The 16,375-nt window shown below is 51.3% G+C and overlaps 1 protein-coding gene across 1 annotated transcript; it reads left to right on the plus strand.

Moving 5' to 3' along the window:
* Window positions 1-9,703: 9,703 nt before the first annotated feature.
* Window positions 9,704-14,830, plus strand: CHCHD1 (coiled-coil-helix-coiled-coil-helix domain containing 1). Its single transcript, XM_050960382.1, has 3 exons — window positions 9,704-9,875; window positions 11,655-11,773; window positions 14,412-14,830. The coding sequence occupies exons 1-3, from the start codon at window positions 9,743-9,745 to the stop codon at window positions 14,523-14,525; spliced, it is 366 nt and encodes a 121-aa protein (XP_050816339.1). The 5' UTR covers window positions 9,704-9,742; the 3' UTR covers window positions 14,526-14,830.
* The last annotated feature ends 1,545 nt before the right edge of the window (window positions 14,831-16,375 follow it).

Below are 16,375 nucleotides of genomic sequence, written 5' to 3' on the forward strand. Positions count from 1 at the left end.
GCATGGAGGCAGGATGCACTTGGCAGGACATGGCAGGGTTGCAGGGGTGGGGGATACAAGTGTAGGGGCATGGAGAAGGGATGCACGTGGCAGGGCATGGCAAGGCTTCAGGGGATGCAAGTGGCAGGGCACAGCAGGGCTTCGGGGGTTGGGGGATGCAGGCGGGGGGCACAGAGGAGGGATGCATGTGGCAGGGCAAAGAAGCACTATGGGATGCAAGACAAAGGTTTCTAACCATTAGAGGAGTGAAGTTCTGGAACAGCCTTCTGTTGTGTATTTGGTTGTCATGGTTTTTGTTCCTATGGCAACTGAGTTAGATTATTAGGGGATAGCCCAGCCAGCTTCGGCCGGTTAGGTGAGCTCTGTGTCTGTAAATAAATGGTATTTTTGTTAGCTGTCTGCTCTCTGCCTCAAGTGATTTCTTCCTAAACCAGCTGCCCCCAAAGATATAACAAGTGGCGACGATGGATGGGATTCCAGTGCTGCTCCAGTAACAGAAGGAAGTAGCAGTCAAGGTGTAAGAAGAGTCAGGATGAGCTCTACCCTGACATCTGGGGGAGAGAATTTCAGAGAGTGTATTTGCATAGGCACACCTACCCCATCCCAGACCGCCGAGCTGTGGGACTGCTTTGTGACAGAAATGACTCAACCTCAGTTGGGTGGTACTTGCTAGACAAGGGACATGGGTTCCAAAACCCAGTGAATGGAGAGAGGCTGGGGACAGGTATCTGTGCCTGATAGTGTAGTCTCCTTGTGGAGCCAGAAGCACCATTTCCACCCACTCATCTCTCCACTGTGGAATGTCAGAGTTGATTTTTTATTCCCTTAAGAATCTAGATACAGGTTACTGAGCTGAACTCACTTTGGACTAATGGTGCACTAGCCCTGGGGCTCCCCTACTATGAGCTGAGATCACTAAGAGTTGAAATCACTAAAGAGCTGGAATTACTGAGCTGAGAGCACTGAGTACTGTGCTAACTAGTGGGGGAGCCTGAAGCTATACTGTGGAACAGAGCAGCTGGCAAAGTGGCGTGGAGCAGTTTGTGGGGACAGCTGAAGCAGCTCACGGGACAGCTGGTGGAGCGGAGCAGTTTGTGAGGACGGCTGGAGGAGCAGAGCGGAGCGGCTGGTAAAGCGGAACAGTTCGTGGAGAAGGCGGAAGCAGAACCCCATGGAGAGGCAGGGCAGTTGGCCCTGGACCACGTAAGGTGCCCCTTTCTACCCAGGCTGGGGGGGAGGGACGTCTACAGGTAGACTTTCGAACTTTGGGGCTGCACTGACCCAGGACAGAGACTTTTGGATTGTGGGTCTTTTGGGACTGTGGGTGATTTGGGGGTTGCTGGACTCAAGAGCCCAGGGAAAAGGACATGGCCCAATTTCCTGGGATGGGTCTTTGCTCACAGTTTGGTCTATGAATTCTAGTTAAGGTGTTTTCCCAGTTTAATGCTTGTTGTTTATTTCATGTAATTAAACCTTTTCTACTACACCGAGACTCTATGCTTGCGAGAGGGGAAGTATTGCCTCTTCGAGGCACCTAGGGGTGTGTGTAAGATTTTCCCAGGTCACTGGGTGGGGGCTCGAGCTGGTTTGGCATTGGGTTATTGAAACGAAACCCCTGGATACTGAACCCGGCCCTTGTTGCTGCCAACTCAGAGGGGCAGAAGGGTTACAAAGGTAAAGAACAAACAAACAAAAAAACTGCTTGTTTGCACTGACTGTGAAGGTGAAACTAAAAATCATGGCTACTCTGACCGGGCCTCTGGAACCTTTTGATGAGAATATAGTGCAGTGGCCTGTGTATACTGAGCGTTTTGAGCTTTTTGTTATTGCAAATGACATTACAGAAGCGAAGAAGGTGCCAATATTCTTAAGTGTTGTAGGGGCTAAAACCTACTCCCTGCTACGCAGCTTACTACACCCTGTTAAGCCTGAGACTAAATCTTACAGTGACATCGTGGAAATCCTGGGGTCCCATTTTTCCCCAAAATCACTGGTAATTGTTGAAAGATATCGGTTCCACAAAAGAGACCAAAAAGAAGATGAAACAGTTGTACAATTTGTAGCAATTTTTAAAAAGCTAGCAGAACACTGTGAATTTAAAGAGATGTTAAATGATGCCCTGCATGACAGGTTAGTGTGTGGTCTGTACAGTGAAGCTATACAGAAGCGCCTACTGACAGAGGCTCAGCTTACATTACAGAAGGCTGTTGATATTGCTGTCTCCATGGAACTGGCTACAAGGGAGGTGCAATACATCGGTGCATCCCTTAGGGTGCAAAAAGTGTCACAAGAACCTACCCACAAAACTGTGCAGAGTCAGGAATGTTACTGCTGTGGTAAGCCAGGTCACCAGGCATCAGAATGCTGGTGTAAGGACCTGGTGTGTCGACACTGTGGCAAAAAGAGACACATTGAGTGTGCCTGTAAACAAAAGAAAAAGAGGCCTGTCGTCTGGCCGACAAAAAGAGGAACCCTGCATACCCTAGAGCAGACCCAGGATGATCAAGGTGACACCTCATCGCGAGAGGAAGTGCCACTGCATGTTTTGCCTTTGGCGGTGGGCTCACATGAATACTGGGTAACCCCGTTGTTGGATGGCAAACCTATACGCATGGAACTGGACAGCGGTGCAGCTGTCTCGCTGGTCTCCGAGACTGTGTATAAAGAAAAGCTAAAGCATCTTCCGCTTAAGGCAACAAAAACTGTTCTGAAGACATATATGGGAGAAGCTGTGTCCATGTTGGGCACTATTGATGTTAAGGTGGAGCTCAATGGACCGGCTGCTAAATTGCCACTGTTTGTGGTGAGAGGTAACTATCCAGCCTTAATGGGTAGGTCTTGGCTTAGGAAGATTCAGCTGAACTGGGCAGAAGTGCACCGGATGACTAAAGAAGAAACCAGTTTAACCCCTATACTAAGGAAACATGCTGCTGTTTTTGGAGATGATTTGGGAAGAATGAAGGGAATCACTGTGACATTGAACATTAAATCTGACAGTCCACCAAAATATCTGAAAGCCCAAACTGTGCCATATGCCATCAGGCCAAAAGTTGAAGCAGACCTGGAGCGCCTGGTCACCAATGGAGTCCTAATACCAGTTACCCATAGCTCATGAGCCACTCCTATCGTTCCAATAGTGAAGAAAGATGGCTCTCTCCGGATTTGCGGTGATTTTAAAGTCACTGTCAACCCAGTGTTGTGTGCAGAGCAATACCCGCTTCCCCGCATCGATGACCTCTTCGCAGGCCTGGCTGGGGGACAAAAGTTCAGTAAGACTGATCTGAGTCAAGCATATTTACAGATGCACGTCAATGAAAAGTCCCAAGAGCTGTTGACTATTGTGACTCATAAGGGGCTTTATCGATACTGTCGCCTACCCTTCGGAATAACGTCTGCTCCAGCCCTGTTCCAGAGGGCTATGGACCAGATCTTGTGTGGCTTGTCAGGAGTTCAGTGCTATCTGGATGATATCCTGGTCACTGGAAGGAATGAAGAGGATCACTTAAAGAATTTAGAGGCTACCCTACAAAGACTGGAAGAGTATGGCCTACGAGTTCACAAAGACAAGTGTGAATTCTTCGAGCCCTCTGTTGAATATTTGGGACACATCATTGATTCTGCAGGTCTTCATAAGGCCCCTGCAAAAGTTAAAGCTATTGTGGAGGCTCCCCCACCTCGAAATGTAAGCCAGCTGCCCTCGTTTCTAGGACTACAGAACTATTATGGAAAGTTCATCTCACAGTTAGCCACACTGCTAAAACCACTTCATGAGCTCCTGGGGCAGAACAAGGCCTGGAAGTGGACTGAAGCCTGTGATGTTGCATTTAACAAAGCTAAGGATGCATTGCTAAATTCTAAAGTTCTAACGCACTTTGAGCCATCCTTACCCCTACAATTGGCCTGCAATGCCTGCCCTTATGGAGTGGGAGCAGTCATATCACACATTATGCTTTCGGGAGAAGAGAGACCTATTGCTTTTGCTTCACGCACTCTAAGCAAAGCAGAAACTAACTACGCCCAAATCGAACGTGAGGCATTAGGAATTGTTTTTGGAATTCGGAAGTTTCATCACTACCTGTTTGGGCGAAAGTTTACTCTTCTCACAGACCATCGACCTCTGACGTCAATTTTTGGACCCTACACAGGCATTCCCCCATTAGCTGCTAGTCGTATGCAATGCTGGGTATTGTTACTTTCAGCACACACATATGAAATCAAATATCGGAAATCCACTCTGCACGGCAATGCAGATGGCCTCTCAAGGTTGCCTTTGCTGGTCAAACATCAAGAAAATGCCCAAAAGGAAATCTTCTACTTTGAACAGGTAGAGAATACACCCATCACTGCTACTCAGATAAAGAAGGCAACTCGCGTTGACCTAGTATTGTCCCAAGTTATGGATCTGGTGATGCATGGAAAATCTCAACAAACCTCTCCGATCTCACCCGACCTTGTTACCTACATGTCCAGGAGGACGGAGTTATCGGTCCAATCTGGTTGTTTGTTGTAGGGGAGAAGTGTCATTATTCCACCGCCACTGAGATCACAGATGTTAGAACAGCTACATTCCGGTCACTGTGGAATAGTGCGCATGAAGGAAATTGCATGAAGCTATTTTTGGTGGCCTGGATTGGACAGTGCTATTGAAGAGAAGGCAAAAGCTTGTATGTCATGTCAGGGTGTGAGGAATGCACCCAGTGGGCACCCTGACACCCATGGGACTGGCCTGAAAACCCATGGCAACATATTAACATTGACTTCGCTGGCCCCCTTGAAGGAAGCATGTTCTTGGTGGCAGTAGATGCCCATACTAAATGGCCAGAAGTCTCTATAATGCAGTCCACTACTGCAGAGATTACTATCCAAAAACTACGGGGACTCTTTAGTCGTTTCGGTCTGCCAGAACAACTTGTGAGCGACAATGGACCGCAGTTCGTCTCTCAGGAGTTTCAAAATTTTATGAAGGCAAATGGGATACACCACATCACGTCAGCACCATATCATCCATCCACCAACGGATTAGCTGAAAGATTTGTGCAGACAATGAAACACGCTTTGAAATCAGCAAGGGGACAACACTCCATTCAAAAGCGTCTGGATACCTTCTTACTTTCCTACAGAAACACACCTCCATGCTACGACCCAGGCATCCCCGGCCTTTCTAATGATGGGACGACAGCCGCGCACTTGCTTTCATCTGCTGAAACCTTCTGAACCCCGACAAATTGTGCAACATCAGCAGCAATATCGAGTCATCAGACGGGCACCCAGAGCAAAAGACCGAACCTTTAGCCTGGGACAGCCAGTTTTGGCTCGGAATTATACTTCCAGAGCTAAATGGGTCCCTGCCACGATCATCACTCAAACAGGACCTGTTTCCTACACAGTCCGGACTGCAGAGAATCTTACCTGGGGGCGACATGTAGATCAGCTGTTGCCAGGTCATGCCAGTCCTCAGGACACATCTGCAGTTGAGTGGTCTGACTTCACCTCTTCTGGTGAGACACTGAATCGTGAATCACCTGTTCCTGACTGTTCTCCTCCATTACTGCTGATGGCTGAGATACCCTTTTGCCCAGCACGAGCTGATACCACCTCCTCACCTGTTCATGCTGCGGACCCTGAGCCCATGGTACTTTCGGGTGCAACAACACCAGAAGTTCGCTGTAATCCACCTAGAGACAGAAGGCCTCCTCATTGGCTGGATCTTTAGCTAGGGCGAACCCACGGTTATGGGGCAAAATAATCCCTAGGGGTTTAGCCGGGAATGGAGGCAGTCTACCCTCCTTCTCTAGTCTAGTGTGTGTTTTATTCAGGGGATGTTCTTATTAGGGGGAGAGGAATATGTTGTGTATTTGGCTGTCATGGTTTTTGTTCCTATGGCAACTGAGTTGGATTATTAGGGGATAGCCCACCCAGCTTCGGCCAGTTAGGCGAGCTCTGTGTTTGTAAATAAATTCTAGTTTTGTTAGCTATCTGCTCTCTGCCTCAAGTGATTTCTTCCTAAACTGGCTTCCCCCAAGGATATAACACCTTCCAAGGGGAGTAGTGGGGGCAAAAGACATATCTGGCTTTAAGACTAAGCTTGATAAGTTTATGGAAGGGATGGTGTGATGGGATAGCCTAATTTTGGTAATTAATTTTGGCAATTGATCTTTGATTATCAGCAGATAAGTATGCCAAGTGGTCTGTGATGGGATGTTATATGGGATGGGATCTGAGTTACTGCAGAGAATTCTTTCCTGGGTGCTGGCTGCTGAGTCTTGCCCACATGCTCAGAGTTTAGCTGATCGCCATATTTGGGGTCGGGAGGGAATTTTCCTCTGGGGCAGATTGGCAGGGGCCCTAGAGGTTTTTCGCCTTCCTCTGCAGCGTGGGGCATGGGTCACTTGCTGGTGGATTTTCTGCAGCTGGAGGTCTTCAAACCACAATTTGAAGACTTCAATAACTCAGACATAGGTTAGGGGCTTTTGTTATAGAACTGGATGAGTAGGATTCTGTGGCCTGCTTTGTGCAGGAGATCAGACTAGATGATCATAATGGTCCCTTCTGACCTTAAAGTCTATGAGTCTATGCAGGAGAGGGGCATGGATGCAGGATGCACATGGTTGGACATGGCAGGGCTGTGGGGGAGGCAGGCGGGAAGTACAGAGGAGGGATGCATGAGGCAGGGCACAGTAGGGGTAGTCAGTGCGGGCAGGGGGCACGGAGATAGGATACATGTGGCGGGTCATGGCAGGACTGTGGCAGGATGGGGGATGGAGGTGCGGGGCACAGAGGCAGGATGCACGTGGCAGGGCTGCGGGCATGGGGGCAGGTGGGGGCACAGAGGCAGGATGCATGTAGCAGGCAGGGCACAACAGAGCTGGGGGGGTGGGAGGATGCAGGCAGGGGGCACGAAGGAGGGATGCACATGGCAGTGCTGCGGGGGTGGGATATGCAGGCGGGGTGCATAGAGGCAGGATGCAGGTGGCGGGACACAGCAGGGCTGCAGGCGGGGGGTACAGAGGCAGGATGCAGGTGGCGGGACACAGCAGGGCTGCAGGCGGGGAGTACAGAGGCAGGATGCAGGTGGTGAGGCACGGCAGGGCTTCAGGAAGGGGGGTACAGAGGCAGGATGCAGGTGGCGGGACACAGCAGGGCTGCAGGCGGGGGGTACAGAGGCGGGATGCAGGTGGTGGGGCATGGCAGGGCTGCGGGGTGGGTACAGAAGCGGGATGCACGTGGCGGGGCATGGCAGGGCTGCAGGCGGGGGTACAGAGGCAGGATGCACGTGGCGGGGCACGGCAGGGCTGCAGGCAGGGAGTACAGAGGCGGGATGCAGGTGGCGAGGCATGGCAGGGCTGCAGGCGGAGAGTACAGAGGCGGGATGCACGTGGCGGGACACGGCAGGGCTGCAGGCAGGGGGTACAGAGGCGGGATGCACGTGGCGAGGCACGGCGGGGCTGCAGGCGGGGGGTACAGAGCCGGGGCACGGCGGGGATGCAGGTGGCGGGACACGGCAGGGCTGCAGGCGGGGGGTACAGAGGCGGGATGCACGGCAGGGCTGCAGGCAGGGGGTACAGAGGCGGGATGCACGTGGCGGGGCACGGCGGGGTTGCAGGTGGTGGGATACGGCAGGGCTGCAGGCGGGGGGGGCACGGCAGGGGGTACAGAGGTGGGATGCACATGGCGGGGCATGGCAGGGCTGCAGGCGGGGGGTAAAGAGGCGGGATGCAGGTGGCGGGACACGGCAGGGCTGCCGGGGGGGGTTCAGAAGCGGGATGCAGGTGGCAGGGCTGCCGGGGGGGGGTTCAGAAGCAGGATGCAGGTGGCAGTGCTTCGGGGGTGGGATATGCAGGTGGGGGGCACAGCAGGGCTGCAGGCGGGGGGTACAGAGGCGGGATGCAGGTGGGGAGTACAGAGGCGGGATGCAGGTGGCGGGGCACGGCAGGGCTGCCGGGGGTTGGTACAGACGCGGGATGCAGGTGGCGGGGCACGGCAGGGCTGCCGGGGGCCGGTCCAGAGGCGGGATGCAGGTGGCAGTGCTTCGGGGGTGGGATATGCAGGTGGGGGGCACGGCTGGGCTGCAGGCGGGGAGTACAGAGGCGGGATGCAGGGGGGTGGTACAGAGGCGGGATGCAGGGGGGCGGTACAGAGGCGGGATGCAGGTGGCGGGGCACAGCAGGGCTGCAGGCAGGGGGTACAGAGGCGGGATGCCGGTGGCGGGGCACGGCAGGGCTGCAGGGGGTTGGTACAGAGGCGGGATGCAGGTGGCGGGACACAGCAGGGCTGCAGGCGGGGGGTACAGAGGCGGGATGCAGGTGGGGGGCACGGCTGGGCTGCAGGGGGGTGGTACAGAGGCGGGATGCAGGTGGGGGGGCACGGCAGGGCTGCAGGCGGGGAGTACAGAGGCGGGATGCAGGTGGCGGGGCACGGCAGGGCTGCAGAGGGGTGGTACAGAGGCGGGATGCATGTGGCAGGGCACGGCAGGGCTGCAGGCGGGGGGTACAGAGGCGGGATGCAGGTGGCAGGGCACGGCAGGGCTGCAGGGGGGTGGTACAGAGGCGGGATGCAGGTGGCGGGGCACGGCAGGGCGGGGGTACAGAGGCGGGATGCAGGTGGCAGGGCACGGCAGGGCGGGGGTACAGAGGCGGGATGCAGGTGGCAGGGCACGGCAGGGCTGCAGGCGGGGGGTACAGAGGCGGGATGCATGTGGCAGGGCACGGCAGGGCTGCAGGCGGGGGGTACAGAGGCGGGATGCAGGTGGCAGGGCACGGCAGGGCTGCAGGGGGGTGGTACAGAGGCGGGATGCAGGTGGCGGGGCACGGCAGGGCGGGGGTACAGAGGCGGGATGCAGGTGGCGGGGCACGGCAGGGCTGCAGAGGGGTGGTACAGAGGCGGGATGCATGTGGCAGGGCACGGCAGGGCTGCAGGCGGGGGGTACAGAGGCGGGATGCAGGTGGCAGGGCACGGCAGGGCTGCAGGGGGGTGGTACAGAGGCGGGATGCAGGTGGCGGGGCACGGCAGGGCGGGGGTACAGAGGCGGGATGCAGGTGGCAGGGCACGGCAGGGCGGGGGTACAGAGGCGGGATGCAGGTGGCAGGGCACGGCAGGGCTGCAGGCGGGGGGTACAGAGGCGGGATGCAGGTGGCAGGGCACGGCAGGGCTGCAGGGCGGGGGTACAGAGGCGGGATGCAGGTGGCGGGGCACGGCAGGGCGGGGGTACAGAGGCGGGATGCAGGTGGCAGGGCACGGCAGGGCTGCAGGGGGGTGGTACAGAGGCGGGATGCAGGTGGCAGGGCACGGCAGGGCTGCAGGGGGGTGGTACAGAGGCGGGATGCAGGTGGGGGGCACGGCAGGGCGGGGGTACAGAGGCGGGATGCAGGTGGGGGGCACGGCAGGGCGGGGGTACAGAGGCGGGATGCAGGTGGCAGGGCACGGCAGGGCTGCAGGGGGGTGGTACAGAGGCGGGATGCAGGTGGCAGGGCACAGCAGGGCTGCAGGCAGGGGGTGGTACAGAGGCGGGATGCAGGTGGGGGACACACCAGGGCTGCGGAGGGTGGCGGGGTCAGCGACGCACGCTGCGAACGCGGCACGGCCGCAGGCAGGGGGCGCTGCAGAGCGCTGAGGAGGGGCGGAGCGAGGCCCGGCTGCCCTGTGGCTGGGATGGGCGTGGAACCGGGTCTGTCACTTCTCGCGAGTCGGAACGGGGGTCACGTGGGACCGGGCCTCTGTCACTTTACGGCCCGTCGCGAGGGCCATGGCGGCGCCCGTGTACCCGGCTTGGTTCCGGCGCTTGGCAGCCGGGCGGAAGCGGCGGGCTCCCGCTGTGCGCCCCACCCGCCCGCTGGTGCTGGCCAACCAGGTGGCGAACCGCCGCCTGCGCCTGGGAGGTGAGTGCGGGGCCGGCCCGCCCGGCGGGGCCCAGGTGTCCGGCAAAGCAAACCTCCCTCCTGGCAGCCGTTAGCTGGAGACCCGGCGTCTGCCCCGGGAACTCCTGTGGGGCGTTTCTCCGGCCTGTGTCTCACAGCCTGGGGCCAGGCTGGATTAGGTGCTCACAGGGCTCCCTCCTGCCCTGAGATCTGTGGATGGGGGGGGCACGGAGTGTTGTCTGTGAGCTGCTCCAAGCATGTGTGCCTGCACACACACAAGAGAGAGAGGCGCGTTGTTGATACATTTACTACAACCGCATTTTTTAATGTAAGGTGACTGAAAATGTTTGGCTTTGAAGAAGGCGTCGGCAGCATGAGAATGTGGAGAAACAGCAGTTTGGGTGGTGATGCTCCTTCTTCCAGTGGCTGATCACTTTTAATCTTTCTGAAACCCCCTTTGGACTGAAGAGGTTGCTGCTGGTGCAGTGTAGCTGTCTCTGGGGAGAGAATTCTTAATATGAAGGATTTATGTAGGGGCCCATAAGAATGATCTAGTATCTTATGTTCTTAAATGCTCTTATGTAAAGAGAAGCATAATATAAGTAATTTAATTTATCTGCCACTTCTTCTACGATATCACTGGTATTCAGTCATGAGCAAATGGATTTACTTATGTGCCAGCTGCTGTGTGCATTACGTACAGAATAATAGAATATCAGGGTTAGAAGGGACCTCAGGAGGTCATCTAGTCCAACCCCCTGCTCAAAGCAGGACCAATTCCCAACTAAATCATCCCAGCCAGGGCTTTGTCAAGCCTGACCTTAAAAACCTCTAAGGAAGGAGATTCCACCACCTCCCTAGGTAACCCATTCCAGTGCTTCACCACCCTCCTAGTGAAAAAGTTTTTCCTAATATCCAACCTAAACCTCCCCCACTGCAACTTGAAACCATTACTCCTTGTCCTGTTACCTGGTACCATTGAGAACAGTCTAGATCCATCCTCTTTGGAACCCCCTTTCAGATAGTTGAAAGCAGCTATCAAATCCACCCTCATTTGTCTCTTCTGCAGACTGAACAATCCCAGTTCCCTCAGCCTCTCCTCATAAGTCGTTTGCTCCAGCCCCCTAATCATTTTTGTTGCCTGTATCATCAGCCTTTCTGGTCTGCAAGGAAAAATGATAATAGCCATCCCATCCCACACCCATCATCCAGTCTGCCGTATGGAGAGACCTACATAAAACAAATGATTGATTGAAACACTTAGTCCTAGGCCAGGTCACAGTGCAAACAGTCAGAGGGAGCAAATTCCACACTTGGATCATTAAATACCCATAGGGTGCTCACTCAGTGTTTATAAAATATGCATAAGAAAAGTGTCTTTGAAACTTGGTAAGAACCCCCTTTGGATGGATAGCAAAAGGCTGAAGGCCAAACTATTACTTCCTCAAATCATGGCCCTAATTTCAGGCAGCTTCTGGGGTATCCAGAAACCTGATGTGTGTCTCTAAAGTATGTTATGCACAAAACACTGTGTAAATGCTAGACATCACTAAGACTGATTGGATATCAGATAACTGCAATGGCTCAGATCCTTGGACTGAAAGGGGTGCATAGCATCTTGCTGTGAGCAAAGTGATGCTGAGATTTCTTCTCTCCTGTGTTTTTTTTTTTTTCCTCTGCCCCTCTCTCCACCTACTTGTTTTATCCCTGTCTCCTGGGAGTTATGCAACACACAGGCTGTTAATGTGAAATGTTCCTGAGTAACTGAGATTTTCTTACTGAGGTATCTCTTCCTTCCAGAGGCAACGTGTACTACAGAGATGTCATTACTGATGGCTTGCTGGAAGCAGAATGAGTTCAATGATGCAGCTTGTGCCAAGGAAATCCAGACATTCTATGACTGTGTGGCAAAGACAGATGTAATTAAAGTCTCTTTGGTTGTCTTAAATTAGTGGCAGGGAGGGAGGAAGCCCTCAATTATTCTTTTAGTAATGCCAAGGACACTCACTATGCAATTTAATTTGTAGTGTACTGATCTGGGGGAGGGAGATGATCCACATTAGATCAGATATGCATTGCTTCTTGTGTGTCGGAGAGCATCTGGATGTGAGTAGTTACGTGTTTACCAACCTTTGATGAGTACAGCAGGTGCACTTTCAAACTAAACAGATATTAAGTAAAATATAAAATGGGGTTTTGATGACAGTTATAGTCTGATAACGATGGACTCTGCAGTAGTGGAAATGTAGAAAACATTTTCCCCCTCTGCACCAAGGGATAGTTTTGAATGAGGGGTGTAAAACTCTTGGTGCAAGTGATGTACAGTAATCTGTGCTATTAGTTCTGGGCCTGCCATTAGCCCTAATAGAGTGAGCTGCAGACTGATCAATCTGCTTTTTAAACTTGCGAGTTAATGTTGGTTCCTAAAGATGGGTGAATGTCTGTGCAACACAGGGGCAGATTGAGAATGCAGTGGAACTGGACTCCAAGCTCTGCGCACAAATGCCAGAATAGCTGGATTTTTCTGCTTGACTGTCTTCATAGTAAACAACTTACTGGGATGCATAAGGCAGTTATGTCTATTAAAACCATTACGCCCAAACTGTCTTCAGACACAGTTAAACTATGATGGAAGGTTATAAGGTTTGTTACGTTGTTTTGGGGCTTTTTTCAACTATAAAGATTAGAAAATTTATTTTAAAAAAGAGGTTCAGATACTTCAGAAATACCGGAGCTGATAGACAACTGGTGTTAGTACAGTGTACCAGACAGTACCTGCTCAATCTGACCCTGGGTTTCAGAAACGTTCACTTATATGTGTAGTGGTAGGATAGGTGGTCTTAATCTGTCACTGGAGAGCAATGGAAATCCAAACCTTCTGGTATTGAAAATGGTAATGAAAATTAAGAAGTCTTGTAGAGCCATCCTTGTGGTTATGGGGAACAAGCCAAAAAGTACTTCACAGGGTGATGAGCACCCCATGGAGGCGAAAACTGAGAAATTTGGAGAAAGGGGAGGATCCAAAAGCAGTAAAGTAAAGCACAGACACAGTAAGGCTGTTCTTACTAAAGGAACACATTACATTTGAAAACTAGTCAGTATTAAAAAAAACCCTCCTAAAAATAGTTTCATGTACTACTCTTGCCTTTAAGTCTTTCTGCTGTGTGAAAGACACGCATAAACAGGAAACTGACTACATATAAAGCACTGTCAAATTACAAAGTAAACAAATTGAAAAATAGAGAACAATATCTTTAACTCCACACTGGTACTGTTTCAGTAAACCTGGAAGTTACTTATAAGAATAGTAAACTAAAAAATTGAAAGATGTTTGGGGTATTTTTAAGTTGACAATGCTCTTTAACTTCATAATTTCAAATGAGAGACAAGGTGGGTAAGGTAATCTTTTATTTGACCAGCTTGTGTTGGGGAGAGAGAGAAGCTTTCAAGCCACACAGAGCTCTTCTTCAGGTGTGGAAAAGGTACTCAGCAGCACAGCTAAAGGCAAGATGGAACAGATTGTTTAGCATGAGTAATTAGCACATATTCTGAGGAACCATTCAAGGTAGAATGATCCATTAACTCCTCTGCAGTTGTAGGATTAAAAGGGGGGTTAGTGGGTTACAGATTGTTGTAAAACAGCGTTTCTCAAATGGGGGTCTGAGAGGCTACTCCAGGGGGGCTGCAGGCCCCCTGCTGTTTAACTTTTCCCGCTCCCTCCCTCAACTTTCTCCTCCCTCCCAGTGCCTCCTGCACACTGTTCCCTGGCATGCGGGAGATGCTGGAAGGGAATGGGGAGGGCATAGAAAGAGGTGGGGCAGGGGTGGGGTCTTGGGGGAAGGAGTGGAGTAGGGTCGGGGTCTGGGGCTGAGCTGGGGACTTGGGGGTACCTGAAAATTTTTAAATCAAAACGGAGGTCCTCAGGTTGCTAAAGTTTGAGAACCACTATTGTAAACCATAAATCCAGTGTCTCTCTTAAGGCTGATTTTTAGTGTCTAGCAATTATGAATTTAAGCTCCCAGGCTATCTTTTGAAAGTGTTGTGCTTCCTTTGAGGGTGAGGGCTGATAGGTCACCTATAGAGTGATTGCTTTGTGGAAGGTGTTCACTCACAGGTGGTGGGGTGCTTTTTTTTTTTTTAATCATTTTCCTGTGTGACTTCATTAGAGAGCGTAGTGATTGTCTGGTTTCACCCACATTGTTCTTATCTGGAGCATTTAGTACACTGGATGAGGTACACCACATGTTGTGATTGGCATGTGCAGGATCCATGGATCTTAAAAGATGCATTGTGGGGGGTGTTGAACATTGAATCAACCTTGAATGATCCCTTACATTATATGCTAGCTACGTACACTAAATAGTCTGTTCCATTTTGCATTTAGCTGTGATGCTCAGAGTACTTTTCTCACATCTGAAGAAGAGTTCTGTGTGGCTTGAAAGTTTGTCTCTCTCACTAACAGAAATTGGTGCAATAAAAGCTATTACCTCAAGTATTGTTGGGGTATGTGTCTGAATCACTTCAGCAAATAAAGGAGGTTAATTCTTTGTGTTTCAGGTGGAGCGCAAGGAAAGACTTAAACAGGAGTCCCTGGGCCAGATGGGAAACTTCTCTCCAAAGACAGTGAACAAACTGCTGAGAAGGTTCCCTAATATCACAGATAATTTTTAAAGGAAGACTTGCTTTCCCAAGTAACTGGAGACCAGTAGCTAAAGCTGGTATCATCCTTGCAGAAGGAGTTAAAAGTAGTGATCATCGAGCATTTGGGGCTTATAGTGGCTGTCAGCATTCCTTAGGGGTTCTTGACTTGAACATTTCTTTGGGGTGGGGTCACTTTCTCCATTAGTTGAGATTGTTCTATGGGGTCAAAGGGTCTTGTGATGACAGGATGGATGTTTGCTAAGGGTTACTCAGCCATAATGTGGTCTTGAATCTTGCTTCATTGTGAAATAAAGCCTTCTAAGGAATGAAATTAATGAATTGTTTTCACAACTAGGATGTGAACAGTGCTTGTGTGTGTTAGCACTTGCAGACTCTACAGCAAGCCTCCTGCCTGACTTGAGTTGCTGGTGTGCTTTACCAGATGTCTATTAATCTTTCTTCTCTTAGTCCTTGACATTTCTGGACCTTCCATTAATTAATCTATGAAGAATGACAGAAATCCAGGACCAACTCCCAGAGTAGCATCCTTTTTCATAGAATATCAGGGTTTGAAGGGACTTCAGGAGGTCATCTAGTCCAACCCCCTGCTCAAAGCAGGACCACTCCCCAGACAGATTTTTGCCCCAGATCCCTAAATGGCCCCCCTCAAGGATTGAGCTCACAATCCTGGGTTTAGCAGGCCAATGCTCAAACCACTGAGCTATCCCTTCCCACTTTTTAACCACAGAATACATTGGTGGGGGAGAAATCAAATGTGACTTCCACCGAGGTACTTCTAGTTTAAACCACCTGCTTTTCATGGGGGAAAACCAAAGGGTTTGCCATGCTCTGTTCTTAGCGTACTATGGTAACATCAAACAAGAAGACCCACTACCCGGCCTAGATAGCTATTTGTAGTTGACATAACTTATGTCACTTGGTGGTTTGAATAAACCACTCCCCTGAGTGACATAAGTTACACCGACATAAGTGCTCGTGCACAGCGCTATGGCGACAGGAGAGCTTCTCCCACCGACATAGCTGCTGCCACTCACAGAGATGGGGTTTTTTATGCCAATGAGAGAGTGTTCTCCCCTCAACATAAAGAGTCTTCACCAGACGCGCTGCAGTCACACAGTTGTATCGGTACAACTGGGTTGCTGCAGCGCTGTATGTATAGGCATGGCCTTAGTGGACAATAGAAAGAGGGAGGGGGCATAGCACAGGTGTAACAGTAATAAGATAACATTACCTAAATTCATTTTTGCTGTTACTTGTATTACAGTAGTGCCTAGAGGCCCCAACCAAGATCAGGTCCCTGTTGTGCTATACAGTTTACTTACAGACAGACCCTGCCCCAATCAGCTTACACTCCACGTGGACAGGACAAAACAAGTGGTGAGAGAGGAATCAGGAACAGAATGGCAAAGTGACTTATCGGAGATGACACAGCAGGGTAGGTTGAGGAATTGAAACAAGGTCCCCAATTCCCAGTCTGGTGCCCTTCCCACGGGAGAATTTTTGTTCAGTCTGATAGTTCCAAATTGTGGCTTTCTTTAACTATAAATTCATGAGCATTGGTTGCATTGAATTGTCCCACAGCCTAGCCAGTATAAGATGGCAGACATTTCTTGTTGGCATCATGGGTCTTGAAGAGTAATCTGAAAGAGGAAGAGGATGATGTCCCTACCTGCTGATCCAGGGAGGAAGTTGTGTGTGTAAGGGCACACCTCTCACATGGCCTGGATTTTGTGGTGCATTCTGCATTTCAGGGTTGGTCTCCTTGGCCCACAAAACTGCCAAGCTGGATGATGTTCTGTGGATGAGAGACTTGCCAAATACCCTTTGGTTAAATAGAATGTGCACTAAGCTGGGAGCAA

Source organism: Gopherus flavomarginatus, chromosome 6, assembly GCF_025201925.1.
Source record: "Gopherus flavomarginatus isolate rGopFla2 chromosome 6, rGopFla2.mat.asm, whole genome shotgun sequence".
In the NCBI taxonomy this organism is placed as follows: Eukaryota; Metazoa; Chordata; order Testudines; family Testudinidae; genus Gopherus; species Gopherus flavomarginatus.